Genomic DNA, 20,266 nt, shown 5'->3' with positions numbered 1-20,266 from the left:
ACAACGAACTATTTGCAGCACCGCACTCTAGATCAATTTCCGTGCGTTTGTTTTGTTTTCCTCAACAGCTGACCCAAAATTGTATTTTAATTACTTTTTACATTTCCCCGTTAAATTCACCAAAACAATGGACAAACAAACCAACCTTGTGGATCCCAAAACGAATCGATTACGGGAAAATCTTGCAAATCGGTCAACCCGTTCGCGAGTTAAATCGTAAGGAAGGAAATCTCAACTCATTTTTATTATATAGAGATTTTGTGGAAAAAAAATATTTTTTTGTGGAAAGAAATATTTATTTTGTGAAATTTTTTGTAATTGTTTATTTCTGAAATTTGTTCATGAAATTTTTTTCATTTTTTTCGTGGAACATTTTGATTTCTTTATGGAAAATTTTTATTTCATAAATGCAATTTTTGCTTTTACTAGTTTCAATTTATTATTGTTTTGTGGAAATTTTTCAACTATTTATGGAATTTTATATTTATTTAATACTCATACCCTGATTTCATATTGGCAATTTCCTATTTTATTATGGAAAATTTCTATTTTTTTCTTTATTAAAGAGATTTTCAGTCCAGAGCTGGCTCATCTCTTAAAATTTATAATTCTTCATTGAAATTTTATTTTGATATCGACTCGTGGAAGCCAATAATGACATACTAAAAATATTTTATCGGTCACTCTGATGGTTCTTTCGAATAAATTTCCAAGGAACTTCTATTCCACATCTCGAATATGCTTCAGTCAATGGTCCTTTCATAAGCGACTCATAGAGGAATGAATGTATTTAGACCAATTATTATTTTGGAGTTCGGATCATTCGATTTATCCAATTAACCAACTTATGAATGATGTATGATATAACATCCCAGAAGGTCCATTGGGTTGATATGACTTCAATTATTATTTATACAAGCTACTACAGACACTTTAGGTTATACAAAACGTCCTGGAAGTCGTAATGTTTGAACTACTTAATCATTAAAGCCCTTGGACCCAGTGCTTATAAGGCCCTACAAAAAAGTTTGCGAACAAACCTCATTGTCATTGTGCAACTTGATGTTGACTCAAGATAATTTTGGGTACCTTGTCTCTTGGATCCCATGTTAATGGAAACTAGGATTATATGCTTATTGCATCGGCTTGCGTATATACCGATGGTGACGACATTGTAAATGTCTTGATTGATCTATCTACTATCGTGGGCTGAACTGGAGAACGTTTTGGAGTACCTTGAGCATCTCGTATTCCTGAATATTAATCACTGGCTTAACGTTCAGGATGGCCCATCTTATCTCAGTGCTCAGAATTATTCAAACATTTCAACTTCATTTGCATGCTCTTAGAATCGAAATCTTCCCAAGGTTTCAGATATCTGTGTTTTCAGGGTCAGTCAAATTTGAACTCCCATATTTTTTCTGTAAAGCCAATATCTAGATGAACAATTTTGTTGAAGAAAATTGTGGCCTAGCTCTCTTTTGGGATTTTATAGACAATCTAAAACACTAGGCATATATGACCCATCCGTCCTGAAAGGGTTGAGATTTGCTTTGGAATTCAATTTCAATCGTTATTATAACACTATTTTTTAACCTAGATTGTTTTAGGAATTAGAGTGTTTTTTTCTGGAACACTGCCACTTTTTTCATATCGCAGGAATCTCCTTAGTTCTAAGACCCTTTTATGAATTTATGAAGGATTGTATTTAGAATTTCATGTGGATTTTTTGAATGCAAGCTTCTTTATGTCATAACCTTTTTCATACGCACTACTGGAATTTTGTGCATTTAGAACATTTAGGTGCATTATTAAATATTTCGATCAGTTATCCCAATTGTTCAATATCATGAAAAACCAGGCTTCTTAAGCCTAAATTATTGCCTACATTTATTGCTTGGATTAATTTTAAAGTCCAATATCTTCTGAATTTTCATGAATAATTATTCTGAAGTTGCAAGGGAAACCCTTCGGAATATTGACAAGAAACTCTTCGGAGTCTCCACGGAAAAATCTTTAGAATTTCAACGAAATTTTTTCCGAAATTCTGTGGAAGAGTTCCGAAAAATGTCGATAGAAATTTTGAAGAACTAGAAGAATCCGTAGAAGGCATATTTACGATGAAAATTCTAATAAACATAAAATTCCGGAGAATTTCCAGTATAAATTAGAAAAAAAAATCCAACTTACTTTTTTTTACAGAATATCTAATTTTTTTTTCTAAATTCTGGGCAACTTTAATGAATCTTCAAAGGAAATTCTTCAAAATTTCCAATGATTTTTTTTTCATTTTCCAGTAGAAATTCTTAGAAATTTTCAGTAGTTATTTTTAAATTCCCAAAAGAAATTATTCGTAATATGCCAAATATTTCCGATGGAAATTCCTAAAATTTTCCAGTAGAAAATCGAAAAAAGTTCATCTGAAACACCAATCAAAAATTTTCTGAAGAAATTCCGATGTTTTTACAAGTAGAATTAACGAAAAAAATTGTACTATTGAAGCATTTCCAGTAGGAATTCCTGATTTTCTGATGAATTAGGTAATTTGCTGTGAAAGTTCCTTAAAATTTCAAAATAATTTCCTGTGCATCTTTGCATGGTAAAGATTTAAAGCAATATTTAGCTGAACCTACAAAGAAATTTAAATGATTTTCCGAAGAAGAATGAATTCACGATGAAATTTGGAAATTTTGAAAGAATTTATGGTGCAAATTCAAAAAACATAAACCTTGAGAATTCTAAAGATTTATTTTTTGAAAAACCAAAGGTTCTTTTGGAAATAATCCATAGACTCTTCTGGGAAAATTTTAAATAATGCCTCGAAAAAAAAATACTTGGAAAATTAAAAAAAAATGTGATAGAATTCACAAAAAGCGTTAAAAAGTATTCCGGAAAATTTTCATTTCAAAATTCCAAATTTGAAAAAAAAATATCCAAAAACAAAAAATCAACGGAAATATCAAAGTGTTTCATGTGGCATTGGCTGTCTTCTTCTTCTTCTATGGCTCCACATTCCAACTGGAAGTTGGTCTACTTTCAACTTAGTATATTCTATTAGCATTTCCTCAGTTAAAAATTGAATGCTTTAATATGCCAGCCGTTGCACGATTATATATCTTGTGTAGCAAGTACATACGATGGATACACTATACCTAGGGTGTCGAGAATGTTTCCCACCCTAAAACACCCGGATTGGCAATCCTACGCCTTTGCTCGCAAGACTAACTGGAGACTGAACATTTTGAAGTGCACTTCTCAAAAGGTTCGAAAAACTTCTTTTGGAAATGAAGAAGAATTTCTGGTGCAGATTCGGAAGAACTTGTCGAAGAAATTCATTAGAATGTTAAAAAAAATGAAAATATGAACATGTTTTTCCACCGAAAATTATATGTATTTCCCACGGGATTGTTTTCAATTTTCAGACAGAATTCAAATGGGAGTTTTAAGGAAAAATTTTCGGAACTTACACTGGAGATGTTTTGTTTTTTATTTTATTAACAATTTGTAAAAAAAAATCAAAGCAAAATTTTTCAGAGAGAATTGTTTATTCTGAATGCCAGCACTTTATCAGGATTGTATGAAGTAATGCAAAATTTTTTACAGGAAATTTCTTTACTGGATTTTTCTTGAATATCCAAAAGAAATTCTTTTGAAGTTTTTTTCTTAAGATTTTTTCTTGGATTATTGTAAAAATACGATCATTTTTCAAAATTGTACCTGCAGTCCGTTGATGCAAAAGTGTCGGCGGCGTGATGCCAAAAACCAAATTTTAATGATTTGTATTTTTTACGCTATTGTTATTCACCAAAAGTTTTTCGTGTAAAAAAAACCACGTGGTTCGAGAGCAACACCCCCCCTCCCCCCATGTGGCTTATCGTGGTCATTTTCCAAACCCCCCCCTCCCCCCATATATGACCACGTGGTTTCTGGACGGCCCCAAAGTTTAAATTTTACAGAAAACTTTCCCCTTGACTATAAACAAATTGCTAAAGAGACCGTACGAGATAAGTTTTTGGTGGAAATTACGGCATATATTAGGCAAGGCTGGCCAGATCGCATGGATAGAAGGTTCAGGGATGTTTACTCTCACCACCAGGAATTAGAGGAAGTAGAGGGATGCGTGTTATTTCAGGACCGTGTCATCATTCCAGTCAGTTTAAAGTCAAATGCGTTGGAACTGCTGCATAGGAACCATAGCGGCATAAACAAAATGAAGCAACTGGCCCGCAGAACAATGTATTGGTTCGGGATGAATAGGGATGTAGAGGAGTACGTTGGATGCTGCAGGATATGTAATCAAATGACTCCAGTTACGAGACCAGCAGCATATTCTCAATGGATCCCGACCAACAAACCGTTTAGCAGAGTGCATGCAGATTTCTTTCATCTGGACCACAAAACATTTCTGGTGATTGTAGACAGTTACACAAAGTGGATTGAGCTGGAATACATGAGGACTAGTACGGATAGTAAAAGTGTGATTAAGGTTTTCCTCAATGTATTTGCCAGGTACGGATTGCCTGATGTGTTGGTCACAGACGGTGGACCACCATTTAATTCCAAGGAGTTCGTTGAATTTTTTGAAAAGCAAGGGGTGTATGTGATGAAAAGTCCGCCTTATCACCCGGAAAGCAACGGGCAGGCAGAACGCATGGTTCGATTAGTGAAGGATGTTTTTAAGAAATTTTTATTAGACCCGGAGATGAAGAAGCTCGAAACAGATTTACAAGTTTACTATTTCCTTTTAAATTATAGAAACACTTGTCAAGAGGATGGGGGCCATTTCCCATCCGAAAAACTCCTTTCATACAAACCCAAGACACTATTGGATTTGATCAATCCCAAAACTAACAACAAACACAATTTAAAAGCAAGGCATGATGACTCTTCACCCGTTATCTCCACAATTACTGACAATTTCAACGACCAGTTCGTTAATCTCAATAGCGGTGACCTGATCTATTACAAAAACGCTAATAAAAGTGACATCAGACGATGGTTACCAGCAAAGTATATTAAACGAATTTCTCCAACTGTTTTTCAGATATCGCTCGGAGGAAGGTTGATTGCGGCACACAAACGACAGATTAAGATTTCCGACGATCATAGCCGCAAATCCGTTCCACGCTTCGTGTTAAGCGGAGAAAATGAGCATATTAATTCAAGAAAGCGAAGAAGAGAAGCCGATACTGAAGATGACGGATGCACATCCGATCAAGAGCCTGATTTTTATGGATTCCCGGCGGAATCGTTTATTTTTAGAGAAGATTCTCCGATCGGAGATCAAATAGATAGGCATGAAATTAATCAGGATACCAAGCAAATTAGAAAATCCAGTCGAAATTCTAAAAAAACGTAAAGGTGATTTTTATTATTATTATTAGGTTTATATAATCATTCAGGACCATTCGAAATGTTTATCAGGGTCTGATTTCGAAGTTTATTTTAACATTGATATTGTTTCATTCTTAAAGGAAGAAGGAGTTGTTGTGTTAGTGCACGTTCTGAGCGAGGTTCGGAGAGAGCCTATCGCTGAAGAGAGGAAAAGGGAATATAAATGCTGTGCCTATGAACAGATCTGAAATAAAGATGAGTTAACTTTTGTACACCTTACTAGCCTGACGTGTTTACTTCTTCTTAAAGATTGAAACCCAATTATAGTTTTATACGGTGTCTATTAAGTCCTTTGGTATCCACCTCGTTATAATCCTCTTTGTAGTTATTACACGAAGGAAGGGTCAAAAAATGAACTATTCTAATATCACAGACTACAGGCTCAGAGTCTCCAGCAAAGGATTTGCTGAGGAGGTACATCCCATCCAAAACTTTGGAAGTACTCGGTGGAACCATTCGTTGATTTCTTCGATTTTCGCGATCCTGTGGACGTCTTCAGTAGGATGAAAAGGGTCCAAATTAAGCATTAGAGTTCGATTCTGCTTCACCTGGAGTTTCCTCTTGTGACTCTCAGCGCAGTCATACCAGGCTGGAAATCCATAAGTTATTGCTGGCTTGAATACCGTCTTGTAGATGAGCAGTTTCGAGTTGACGTCTAGATGTGAGCGCGTGTTAACCAGCGGGTACAGTAGTCTGGTAAGTTTGTCGCATTTACTCAGGGTCTTCTTGTGGGTGGCGAACGTGAGTTTGCGATCGTTCACCGCGGTAGAATTTTCAGGATCATCTGCCATTTGATTGGAATGTGCCTTTGCGAAGCTCGTGGCTAGTAGCTGCGCTTTTTCTGTGGGAGAGGCTATAATGTTGTCACCTTGTCGCAAGGGGGGGGCTGTATTTAGAGGTTTTCCGCAGCGCCTTAATGATCCGCCAGAGGATGTCGCGTGTCGCGGTTGTCGTTCAGTGTGTTAAGGATTTCTGTGAACTTTCGCATTCCTCGCGAATCCTGCGGTTCAGTGCCGTTACGATGTCCTGTAGATGGGATCTCTTCTCATGTACCACTGTCGTCGACGTTTGTTACGCAAAGCGATCAATCTTCGGGTGTCATCTGGAATCGTTGCGACCTGATAGACTCGTTGCTGGAATTCAGGAACCGAAACAGCTTCTCCTTCTAGTATGCTCGTCGTCAGGTATTCAATAGCAGCGTCAATCTGTTCTTCGTTGGTCAAATTGGTGTTGGCTGGGTCTAACAAGTCCAAATTTGAGTTGATCTCGCGTTGGAAACGAGGCCAATCTGCATGGGCGTAATTGCGAAATTTCGGTATATTCAGTTCGGTTGGAGCTGAAAGGCTAATGTTGAACAGTACCGGAAGGTGGTCCGATGACAGTTCGTTCAAGGTGACCTGCTTACTCATGTCCAGTAGGTTATTGGAAATTGGGTCGGCTCTTCTGGTGAGAGTGGAAATGTCACGACGATACTGTGTCCAGACCGACCGTCGTTTTGCTCCCGGAAAATAGGCGGCTATTATGTGTATATTTCCATCCACAGAGTTGATCAAGATACCCACACTTTCGATGACCTTGGTTGAAACGTTGAGCTCGGAAAATTTGATCCCCCTTCGGACCGCAATTAGAACACCTCCTCCTCTATCAGCATCATTAGAGGTTCGGTCGAACCGAACGCATGCGAAACTTATGTGGAAAAATGAATGTTTTTGTTGCAATCATGTTTCGGTCACGATTCCCACATTCACATTAGTGCTGTCCAATGAGAGCTCGAAGTAGCTCGTAGTTTCTCCCTGTCCTGCCCATTTGTTGACAAAAAAGAACGAGCAGGACGGGAAGAACTTCGAGCTACTTCGAGCTGCTCATTGGACAGCACTATTGTGACGTTGCAAGAAGTCGAAAAACTCCAGTTTCTTTCTATGAATAGAGCGTCCGTTCCAATTAACTAGCCGCAAGTTGCCTACACTAGACATTGTATATACTTGGTCGTAAGCTCGAAGAGAGCTAGAAGTTGTTGCTGCTTTGTTTGGCAGTTTGCCAGGCGGTCTAACATTTCTCTCGCCAGAGCGAGAAATTCTGATATTGTGAATAGATTGCTGTTGTTTGTTTGGCCTTGAAGCACATGGGCATATGAGCTTCCTATCGGGGGAGCAGTCGTTGAATCGCTAGGACGCCCTTGGGGGGTACGCGGTGGATCAGGAGGGGGTGCAGCGTTTCTGCGATCGGCACGCTTTTTTGCCATTCGCTCAACGTAACTCTTTCGCGTGGGGCAGCCGTGAAAATTTGCCGTATGTTGGCCACTGCAATTGGCACATTTGATCGATTTGCGTGTTTCGTTTTTGTCAACACGCTCCAAATCTGCTTTCTTGGGAAGTTTGCACTCTGACGAGAGATGTTTTTCGCCACACTTGACGCAAAGTGGGCGAAGATTACAATTTCGCATACCACGACCGAATCGCTGACAACGGTGGCATTGCACAGCGTCAGTTTGTCGACGTTCATAGTAGCGCCAGTCCACGATGACGTTGAAGACAGCTCTAACCTTCCGCAGCTCCGATAATTTTACACAGGCCTGGTAGCGATGAATGCCATTCAAAATAGTGACTTAGTGACCAACGATGACTAAAAAAGTGACCAAATAGTGACTTTTCGTTTCAGGAAAAGTGACTTTTGTATAAAGTTTTTAACCAGATAGTGATCTACAAGTTGCATTAGCATTGTTACGGTGTAATTCGTAGACTGAAAATTATGTAGCGATATTAATATTTATCCTTAATCCTTATCTAGAATGCTATCATAAGTCAAGAAAAGACGAAAACTTAAAAAAATTAAGAACACGAAGATTACTACTACGCCTATCTTCACGGGAACCAGGAAAAGGATGGAACTTAGCAAGAGGTCATCGCCTTAGCGACAACCTTATGAGTACCACGGAGTTGGATATTGGGGAAGGTATTCGTTCGTTAAGCCAGAAGCTTGTAGTTTGACCGTGATAAATCATATTTAGTAACACCACAAAAAAAGTATATATCAGCCGTCCCGAAAAAAAAGGAAGTGAGTTACAAGTTTATAATTTCAGCAACGATTTTGAAACAATTACAGCATTGTGGTAATAATGTTTAATATAATAATATGAGCTCAAAGTTTTCCGTGAAACTACAAAAACAATGATCTAGTTGATTCCTAGACAGAGAATTATTTGAACTCACAAAGCTTACAAATCTTTAGTAGTTAAAAAACTTAAATAAATTAAAATAATGAAGAAATTTTTAAAATACGATTTTTCCAGCAATAGGTAGATTTTTCCAATAACAGTAGGAGCTTAAAGTGGGTGAAGGAGTTGACAATGCAATACGCGTCTCCATAAACGGCTCATACCAAAATGCTGATTCCCCGATGCGTGTTGCGTTGTTCCCTAAGAGCTGCCAACTAAAAGGCGGTTTGCCTCATAAGTTTCCCGGCAACGTAACATAGCCCAATTTTTTTAAATGTTATTATCAATATAATTGAGATTTTATAAAAATTTAAGTTGGAATCGGCTACCTATATTGTTTAACTGTTGTATGAGATAAAAGTACCCATGAAGAATGGTATTGCTAAGACATAAAAACAGTCTTTGCTTAGGTAGGGTCGGCCAATCTTTTCGATAGTTTTTTATGGGTATTTGTAGAAACTTCGTGTGAAAAGTAACTCGGTCTCTGTAAGAATTCCTTATAGGAAGTTAATTTAACTCAACTTCAACTGATTGAAACTCACAAAGTTGCGGATAGTTGCAGCTGCAATGTACATGATTTCATAGGGTACACCGAAAACAACGATTCTGTTGATGTTTTAGGGTGGAACTCGTTGGAACTATTCTCTGAGCTCCAAATTACTTTAAGTTTAAGAATCTTTATCGATTAATATTTCAACGAATTAAACATTTCTGTTTCCCGTATACAAGGTCTAACTTAACTAACGGGTTTTTCCCGGTAGGGTTTCCAAAATTTTCCCGGAAAAACTAAAAAGTAACTTTAGTCCATATTATGTAAAAAATGTATGTATTTTTTTTGAAAGAAGAGAATAGTTTCTTGGTATGTACAATGTTCAACATCATTTGTAAGAATCAATTAAGTTATTTTATAATAAGCATTGCGTTCTAACATTCTAACAGACTGCTGCAAAAGACTTTAAGTTCTAATTGCTGCTTCGTCCAAAAATATTGATTGTAGTATAGAACCTATGTGGCCATGCTCCATGAAAATAATGAAAATCGCACATATACGGAAAAAAATATAAAATTATTCCAACATGGTTTATTGATGAGTCATTCATCCATTTTTATCTAAATAATAATGGTTTCTCTACCTTCTCGCATTGATAGGCAAACAGTACCTTGTAACAGTCTTTTACTGTAAAAAGGCAAGCTAGGACTTTATTTTTAGTAAACCTTGAGTGAGCTTCTTGAGCTTGATTGACTGCCCGTAGTTGCTACGCCATTATGACCAGATCAGCTGTTCTTGCACATAGAACAACAGATGTTTTGTTTGGGCCTAGCACTCATCTTCAATGTAGAAGTGCTGGTGATCTCATTTGTTAGGTCACACTGGCGTCTGCCACGTCAGAATGCAAGTCAATGTAGGGAAGGGGAGGAATTGATGATGTATTCACTCGCACACTGCAGGCCGAATATACCTCTGCACTTGCCACTAGTTCATGCGGAATTTTATAGAATTTTTTGGGTGAGGTTGACGGGCAGAGGTTCCTCTTGATTTACAAGTTGCCAGTGTGGTAGGAAAAAGCAATTGATGGAATTTTAATGTGATATAGGAGACTAGCTTTCCATTCATTCTCAATGAATCACATAAAGTGGCTGGTTTCGTACCCGCCGCTTCCAGCTTCAGGCGCTAACTTACATGTGATAATAGCCAGCATGAGTTAATCACCGGAAGTTTGTATGGTGAAAGATATCTACCGCGGTTCAACAGTAGGAATTTTTAATGAAAAACTATTTGGTACCAGGTGTCTGCTACCACGCCTACCAAATATTATTATTTTTAAGGGCTTATTTTCGAAATATTAAGCCTTAGATGCTTTTCGCCATACTGATTTCCGAAAGTTAACTCCTAGTGTGCCGCTATAAACACGTTCTTCTGCATATGAGGCAGAAGCGATAGCCATATGACTACCAAGCTTGCCAAAACTTTATTTTCAGTACCCAGATTTTCCAGTAACCTTTCTTTCAGTAACCTATAGGTTTAGTAACCTATCTTCTAAACCCAGATATATTAATCCACCTTGGCGTTGGTGGTCTATTTGGGAATATAAATTCCACTATTTCCATCAATTCACATCTATTTGCGTTCATTTGAATGCATTGCAGCAAAAAAAAAACAATGTTTTTCAATATCTCCGGAAGCGAAAAACTAAGCCGCGTTCCTCGTCGAATGCAACTTGTTGAGAGCAAATCGGATAATGCTTAACATTTACAGCTCCTTTTACGAAGTGGAGGAGATATAGCGCACTTTTCTCCAGACCATCAACCTTGCGCGAAAACAGTTTCACTTCTGTCGGTAAGTGCAGTGCAGTGCAGTAAGCTCTGTCTCCAGATCGTGAACATCGTTTACCGGCAGACCCAATAAAATAACTTTCACTGGCTTCTCGGCGGCAGGAGTGTAGGTGTGGAATTGGATGTCCGACTGCTGGAGCGCTTCTATGGTGCTACGGTGTCATATTTCTCCCGTGCAGTAAAGTTGTACTCCCGTCTTTGTCGCCTTCATTTGGTACTCGGTTTGTGCTACGTTGGTTGTTGACATTAGCTCTCGCACCTGCCTGGTTGTCTTGTTGATGATCGAAATCGGAGGGACTCGAACTTTCTTCGTCTTGGGGACCTGAGTTGCCGTAGTCGGGTTCGGAGTTAGTGTTGGCATTTCGTCCGAGATATCATCATTTTGGGTCTGCAGCACCTCAAACTGGTTACTCACGACGACATTAGGTACGTGCTGCGATGTGCCGTTACTGCTCCTGTTTCCAGAGGAATTTTCCTCCTGGGGTTGCATATTCGTCATGTTGTTATCGACGGTTTGCTGCTGTTGTTGTTCGTCTATGTACGGGCTCTGCGACCGCGGGGGGTGGAGATTTGGGTCGTTGTTGTCTACGTTGAGGTTATGTGCGCACTCTGCACGGAACCGTGAAACAACTCACTTTACGGTTCCTTTCACTCAAATCCGCCCTTGCGTGGAAGAAGCCAAAAATAAGTAAAATGCGAAAAATCTGGTGAGTACTTTGCCTTTACTCCCGTGTTGAACTTTCACCCACTATGAAGTTTCACCAATTCAAATTTATGTTATTTTCACTCACTCGAGACTATGGTGAAAATAATTCAAATTTGGCTTCTTCCACGGAACAGCACACGTTGAGTCGATGCAGTTCTCTCTGTTTATAATATCATTCATGAGAGGGAGTGAGAAAACTACCTAATATTGAGTTAAAAATTTGAACTTCGTACTCAAAGTTGAGTTCTTTAAACTTTTTTTTTAGGTTCTTTATTTTTTCTGTGTAGGCCGCGCTTCTGCCTTGAAACTTTGTTCGAGGAGGACTTGCAAGCACTGTATTCGAGAGACGGATGCTTAGGACCATCTTTGACGACGTGCAAGAAGGCGGTGTGTAGCGGCGAAGAATGAACCAAGAGCTTGCCCAGTTCTATGGCGAATCCAGCATACAGAAGGTAACTAACCCTTAGAGGTTTGTTGGAAGTATGCCGGACAACAACCCTACAAAGATGGTGTCGCTTCCAATCCGGCAGGTAGGTACGAGACGGTGTGGAGCCCAGCGAGTGAGGAGGGCTGACCTGGTACAGAACTAGGCGAGCGCATTCGAGTATGGAGAGATGCGGCCTCGAACCGTGTATTGTGGTGTCAAATTGTTGATTCAGTGTTATATGTTTAGATGTGAGTTAAATGAATGAATCTAATTGCTCAATGAGCAATGCTCATACAAATGGCTGATATCTTACTTGACAAAGTGAAGTACTGCGCAAAGCTTCCTAAATCCACCTTTTGAAAAGCATTTTGATTCGTTTGAAAGTTTCGAATGTGAAATGAGTATTTCTTACTACGATTTACTCTTAGAATGAGCTAACATGTGGAGCCGCAATGGGCATCTCTATGTTTACTAGTCGCATTTAAATTGATAGGGCCATACAGAATCGCTCAACTATTCCACAAGAAAGTTCTTTCAAAATAATACTACTTAGGTTTATTTATTACTCCTCGTATTAGAATTAACTTATATATTTTGGACCAGCTTTTTGCTCAACATCATCAGTATTCTCTTCTCTCAATCAAACTCCTTTTGATCAATTGTGTTGCTTCCTCATAGTTCTATTTTTTTACTTTTTGCTTCTACGGTACGCTCTACCTCCCATGCTCCTCACAGTACCGTAGCATACCGATTGCCGTTCAATTGTTAAATTTAACCTAAATAACAAGAAATCATACAGTGGCCGTTTAGTGCCGTTTGCATCTAAGCATTGCTTATTTGCCCCTTCGCTGTAGTCGCGCCAATATTAAACTTTAATAGAAAACGTTTTGTTCAGAACAAGTCAATCGTGTCTGTGAGTGTGTAATAAAATAAAAAAAATATATATATAGGTTTTCATCGAACAGACAAAAACGGAACCTAAAGAACTAGAACATAACAGAGTGATAATTGTCACTGTGTTTGAAAAAATGGCCGAACTTACAATCTATTAATTTCTTATAAAAAATGTGTTGGTACTCGACTTTCAAAATGTTTTAACATTTGTGTTTCGGTGTTTGTATGAGTTTTTTTTTCTTGCTTTTGTGTGTTGAAAATTTCAAACTGTTCACTTATTTTTACTCAATTTTATGAATCGAAAAAGAACTTATTATGCTTAATACTTACATCTTTACTGGTTTCTTCTTTGGGAAAAAGAAAGATTCTATTATTGTTGCCAGTGTTAAAAGATCCGCAAAACTATATGATATGCATTATAAGTAGTCAATTAAACAAGAAGAGACCACCGCCTAGATTCCTATCCGAATGAATATGGTGAGTTTGAGATACTTGCAACAGGCCACAGCCATGTAGTTCCAGCTTCCCAGATTTGATATTCCTAGTAGAGAACTGTCACCATCTAAAACTGTTTCGTTTGCTGCTAATGCGGTTTACAAATGCTGGTTGTGTGCGCGTGGAATTGAATGTTGCACGTCGTTTGCTTAATATCAAGGGAACCGAACTGAGCGGTTGTTTGAGCAAGGCGATAGAAACGAAATGAGTGGATTTTTTTAATTGCAGTTGTAGGAAAAATTGCTTTGGGGCCTACGCCAGAATCGATTGCACTGTATTAGATCGCCATAATTTCTAATGATTGATTATTGTGTTCGCTTTGCGTGAAAAAAGTCTCAATTGTAGAACAAGCTTACTTGGAACTAATTGAAGAGAATAATGTGATATATGTCAAATGTTCACTTTCGTGAGAAGAGACAAAATTGACACATCTTAAATTACTCAACCCAGAAAATGAGCCCGATTTATGAGATTAATTTTTGGAATAGCTTGCAAGCTTAAAGACTCTTGAAAATAAAGAATCTATTAAACTCTGGACGGGGTATTAACTGAATGCGAGTGCAGCAACTAGCATGGCGTTGGCTTCTTTGCCGAAAGACATCTAACAGTAAACCTACTGAATGACTAAAAAAGGGTGTTCTCGAATCCATCATTGCAAACAGCATAACTTGACAAAACAGAATAATTGTTATCAAACAAAGTAGGCGACTATATTGAATTACCTCACCACATCTTTCCAGAGGTAACATAAGTTGTTCCAATGTCTATCAAGTGAGTAAGATTGCTTCGATCACGGCTCACGACAGTAAACACCAAATATCCATCCTCACTCAAAGGAACAAAAAAAGAAGCAAAATGTAATGTTTCAAAACCGTCTTGTGAAATTTGAAATCTCTACGAGCGAGAGCGAGCGAGCAATTTAAATTTTCGGTTTTAATTTAGTTGTTTGCTCCGGAAAATGACCAAAGCAAATGGAAAAAAATCTTTCTAGTGCTTTAGCTCATAAGCTTCAGTTTCATTTTCAAAATTTACAAACTTATCGACAGTCAGTTGTTAAGAAAAGGTTAAGTGCAATGCCAAAGCAAACCCCTTAGAAAATTTTCTCAAGTACATTTTTTTGTATTCAATTTATATTTTTTTTAAGAATAAAAATACCACATTTTTGCTTTGCCTAAGCAGATATTCTGTTTCAGTATGTATTATCTATCTCTGTCTATATTACAATCTCCGGGTCCGCTAATAAATCTTTTCATAGAAACTTCTCGATATCGCACGCGCATCACATTGATTGATTTAATTACATAAAGCAAAACACCGAAGGCTGGAACCGTTTTTGAAACGATCCTTCCTCCTCTAGAGTAGGTAGTTAGCTAAAAATCGTTTATCCAAAAACAAAGTAATACAACATTCCGTCCATTTAGTTTTTGTTATACATCGATCACCATGATTGTTTCTGGAAATTGCAACCCCCAATGGTCGTAACAATAAATCTTCTCAGGTAATGACCATCGGAGGGAGCAGCTCTCAATGATAATATAACACAGCGCCGAGCTTCAAAGATAAAGAGGCGCGTTTGACACGCCTTCATTTGAACCTCCTTTTCCCTAATTCTTCAGCGACGACGACAAATACGAAAGCTCTGAACTAGTTCCTAAGATCCGCAATAGAGTCCATTCCTATCATACAACAATTTGTTCGCTTTCGCCCTCACTTGCATTCTCTCAAGCACGCATTTTCTTCACCCACTTCTACATCCCTCGTTTGCTAAATACATTAATGTGACACTTTCTACCTTAAGCCTAGAGTTTTCCCCACACATTTGTATGACTTAAAAATCTGTGTTAATCTTCACTTCCTTGATTGCGTGCCGTCCGCAGCATTGCGCGCGCCTTTACAGAGTACAGTACTAAAGTAGTAGTATCTTAGAGGTTTTAGTGGTAGCAGGGGATTTCTCGCTTCTTCTCCTAGAAGACGCAACGTCCCAGATTCCGTTGTCGTCGCCGGCGCGACGGAAGGCACCGGCGACCTCCTCCTCCTTCTCCAGCTCGGGCGTTGTGTTATTGGATCTTCCGAACGCGGTCGAGCGCCGCTGCGCTGGTCACTGCGTCGTCCGTATCGTCCCGCATCGCCTCGACGAATCCGTTCGAGTTTCCGTTGCTGTACGAGTTGGCCGCCGGCTTGGGCATGCCGTTCATGTAGATTCCATTGCCCGTCACCTTGCGCTGGTGCAGCTCGTCGTCGTCGAGAACGGGCTGTGAACGAGAGAGAATGCGAATTAATTATTGTGCAGGCAAAGGCAATGATGGTGGTAGGTTTGATGCACATTACAGCACTAGTGCCGGAGATGATTGACGGAGTGATTAGAACGAGTGTGACCTAGAACTTGAACGCAAAGTTGCTTCGTCATCAGAAGCTACTGGCTAATGAAGTTGTTTTACTTGAGGGAGTGGTTATGCGTAGATCAATTCCAGATCATACGTTATGGAAAAATGATTTTTTTACGTGTCGCCGGTTGGAATATAACTGAATGGAAAATTACAACAAACTCAGTGGCAGTACTACATTGTGCATCTCGATTCAACTGCATTTGTATGACGGTTTACTTGTTCAGGTCGTTTCTAATGAGATGCATACTACTACTTGACACGTAAACTTAATCATAAATAATGTCTGTTTTTGCTTGAGTTATTTCTTTTTATGTCTATAAGAAGCGGTACCGTGACACGTCCTGGTACCGTGAGGTCGAACACGTGTCAATAATAATGCCGGTACATAATATAAAAATTGCGGCAATCATCCTAGGCAATTATGTCGCTCAAATCTATATAGTAATATCCCATTTTTATCACGTGAAAAAAACTGCTAGCGTGATATGGAATTTTGTGGCACTTGTCTATTATATCATTCAGCAGCAAATTTAGTCAAGATCAAGATACCTAACTCACAATAAGTAATTGTGATAACAGGAAATAGTGTTTTATTCATTTCTTGAAAATGGTGAAACTGATCAATTTTTAGTTTTCACGATCACGTTTTACTGTGGATGTAGAATTATCGTTTACCCGTAAATTCTAGCCGAATAGGCCTACAAGAGCCTTGACAGACGCTCAAAAATAATTCATAATAAACCACAGAATGTAAATGTTTAGGAAAATTATTGGTATTTGCGGTATTGTTTGAGAGAATAAAAATAACGACTATGTACTAAATTCGGATACATGTTAGCAGCCTTCCAGCATGAAGGAAAACATCCGCTTGAGAATGAGAGTCTAAAAAGAATCAGCAGTGGGGACAGTTCCCTCGGGATGTCCTTCTTTAAAAATGCTGGGCCAGGGTTCAATAATGACTTGAACAGAGTAGCGGCACAGTAGAGATCATCTTAGTGCTGATATCGATTTAAATGTCTAAATGCAATTTGGTATAATGACCATTTGGTCAAATCGTTAAAAAGTGTATCAAATACAGTGGGCCGTTTGACCTTAAGACCATTTGGCGTAATGCCCACAACAGACTAAATCCGAATGTAGTTGTCGGTGGATCGTGTACGCGGAACTTAGACAGGAGATAGGGAAACAAGGCGAGCTAATTGCTCGTTTATGACGAGGAATCGTCCACTCAACTCCTATTCATCCTGGGTCTGGAGGGCGCCTGCGCCAACCACCACTAAAACGATCTCGTACTATAAAATTGTCATTATCACCAATCGGGTGTCTTGTTGATAGTTGAATGGTAACTTTCTGTTTCAAATTTGGTATTTTTTCCGTTTATTTTTTTCAAAAAATCAAAAATCCAAAGTAGCCCCCGGAATCAAAAGAAGCCCCGCACGACGGTAGTGACAAATAATGACATTGCGACTGAGGTCATTACAGTCTCTAAGCCCGCAGCGATGTTCTGGCTGTACCTCTCCCGTATTCACCCGAGCGTCAAACCGGAGTCTAACTGGTGAAGATTTGGTCAGAGTGGTCCCGCTGGTGAAGAAAGGAATTGACATTAAAAGTATGAGCTTCATATCTTTCAAAGTTGGGATTGACTTCAATTTCCGCACTAAATGCGAATACATGGCCTATATAGGTCTTCTATTTCGGGAATTCGAAGATATCAGCTCAAATAACATGTGGAAGCCGCTGCTAAATGCTCCAACCGTCACGATTTCGTGACTTTTCCACCAGGACGCACCGACAAAAGCATTTCGGGAGTTCCTCTTACTCAGCCGCGCCTACTGTAGCCAGCGATCACCATAGTCGTCCTGGCTCTGAGTTTAGAGGCGGATTAGGGGACTCCCAACTTGTTATTCAAGGCAAGCACATCTCTTATCGACAAAATTCATCGCCTGATGCCGATTCAAATTTCAGCATCACCGATCAACTCTCAACCTCTGCTGGTTGGTCGCCTAAAATTATTCCAAGCTTCCGATAACATCTATTCGGAATTGAGTCCGAGTTTCATCGAACGAACAGGATCGCCGCATTAGCAAGAATCAATTACCATTTCTCCACCGCAACGTCAAGTCTCTGCTATGCATTCATCTAGTTCTCATCCGGGATGCACTTTTAACACAACACACCTGTGAAGAAGCCACTATTACACTCAACGCAGTCGAGCCATTCCAGCCAGCGACCAGCAGCCGTAACGGCCATGCGTGTGAGTTGGGAGACGAGGTTATCCGGACACCAACCTTCGGCAAGTATGACCAGCCATAATTTCTGTCTCCGTATGAAAGTTTCCCGATTACCAGCGAATCCACCCGAACGCCGTGCAATGCATACAAGCATCACACAGAAATTCCGGTCCTCATCATCAAGCCGCTGCAACCCAGTCGCCAAATTGTTCACCGAACGTACCAGAACGTCGGCGGGATCAATAGTTATCTTACCGATTATCGTTTGGCCCTTAGCGATGGCTGCTACGACGCCTATGCCTTCACCGAAACCTGGCTCAACAATAATACCACCGTAAATCAACTCTTCGACGAATCATACTACGTTTATCGGCAAGATAGGTCATCTTCTAACAGTAACAAAAACACTGGAGGCGGTGCTCTGTTAGCTGTTCGCTCCTGCTTCAAATCTCGCTTTGTGAGTCCTCCTGATAACTCGTTGGTTGAGCAATTGTGGTTCGCTGTAACACTACTGCTGATTCCACTCTCTTCTTTCTGCGTTCTTTTACATCCCGATTGAATCAATAATGTGGAGTTGATCGACAGTCTTCTTGCTGCGCTCAACTGGGTGGTCTCGCAATTAGGATTAAGGGACAAAATGGTTATCCTCGGTGACTTCAACGTGAGGACAATCAATTTGTAGCACCATAAGGCGGGATTTCTCTTCCCGATTGCATCGAGATCCCTGATCGGCCAGACGTCTCGTTTGCTGCTTGACGCGTATATGTAGCCCTGCTGGACTCAGAGGCGCCCGTGGGTAGGACAAAAACTGAATTATCAAATCTATTGAATACTTATAGGGAATTTCAAGGATTTCCGCAGATCCTCTCGAACTTCAAGAGATGTTTTCGGACATCCTCAGATAAGTTATAAATTTCCTATGACTGTTGAGATAGTCTTTAAATTTTATAAAATATTTTATGGTTTCAACACATAACATATATGCATCATTGCCGTGGAATGTGGTCCTTCCATGATTTGGGAACGCTAGCGAACCTAGCGGTGGAAGTCAAGCTTTACTGAGCAACACGCATTAGACAGAGCAGCATCGCATGCTTTGCTGTCTCTTTCTTTCGCCTTTGATATACGGGAGTGCCGTTCGTCGATTGTTGAAACACAAAAAGCCTACTTTGAAATTTGCAGTTTGTTCTATGATGCCTATCTGTTTTGTGGTTTCAAGCAATTATCACTAGCTTCTAAGAATTCGAACCTTAAGAAAATTTCAGAAATAGCTACGATCTATCAGTAAAGCTTATAATCGTGCAAAAATCTTTAAGGGAGTTCAGTACTATTTACGGCTTTCCAGAAATCTCAAGAATTTTAGACTTGTTTCTTCCTAACTCCTAGATTTTATGCCAACGTAGGTACATTTGTAATCCCTACAGATTCCAATAAACTCTTAGAGGCTTTCAAAATTTTTCTTCTCATAAGCTTGCTACCAAACATCCGCATTTGCTACAATCGTCATAAACTGCTTCAACTCTCATATCCTTGTTTCATTTCTCAACTTTTGGAGACGAGCTCGGCAGCCTAGTAACTACCATTTCTGCCTTATAGACAGAAGGTCTGCCAAAGACTAAAAGGCTGCATCACGTATTGTGGCATAGGCTACATAATTTTATAAGTGAATCCTCGATCTTTTGTTCATCTACCTTACCAAGTTATTGGAATTTCTTTTCCATGGTAATGTGGGAATGCAGAGGTTTTTTCGGTCTCTAGTAGCAACAACAACTACACACTAACATTCCTCTTCTTTCCCTACTGACTGGAGCCGTAGGTAGGTAGTGAATACCAACATTTATTCACTTGGATCCTCGTTTGAATCATAGCGCAATTTACATATGACCAGTCACGGAGAATCAATCATTGACAAGTACAGTCAGTCAGTCAGCTAAGTTGAGCTAAGCCGTATACTTGTTTGGATATTCATCTTTTGATTACTTCACATGTCAATTCTTATGAAATTACAGAAATTCTCTGAGCCACCATGAACTAGCAGAAATAATTACGTACTTCCTGAAAATGTTCAACAATTGGAACAGCAGAAACTAAACTTCAACACTTCTTGAAAAATCTCCATAGATCATTAGGAACTTTTTGAAATGGAAAGAATTCTTCATAGATTCTAAGAAGCCTTTCGGAATG

The 20,266-nt window shown here is 39.2% G+C and overlaps 1 protein-coding gene across 1 annotated transcript in view; it reads right to left on the bottom strand.

Annotated features, from left to right (window-relative positions):
- Positions 1-12,803: 12,803 nt before the first annotated feature.
- Positions 12,804-20,266, bottom strand: part of LOC134226600 (elongation of very long chain fatty acids protein 7) — a 164,894-nt gene continuing 157,431 nt past the window's right edge. The window contains exon 8 of the mRNA XM_062707475.1: positions 12,804-15,716. Coding sequence (XP_062563459.1) covers positions 15,522-15,716 — 195 coding nt within the window. The 3' untranslated portion in view covers positions 12,804-15,521. The remainder of the gene's footprint in view (positions 15,717-20,266) is intronic.

The sequence above is a fragment of the Armigeres subalbatus genome, chromosome 1 (assembly GCF_024139115.2).
Source record: "Armigeres subalbatus isolate Guangzhou_Male chromosome 1, GZ_Asu_2, whole genome shotgun sequence".
NCBI classification, from domain to species: domain Eukaryota; kingdom Metazoa; phylum Arthropoda; class Insecta; order Diptera; family Culicidae; genus Armigeres; species Armigeres subalbatus.
The sequence above is the reverse complement of the archived record's forward strand: the minus strand, read 5'-3'. Positions and strand labels throughout refer to the sequence as shown.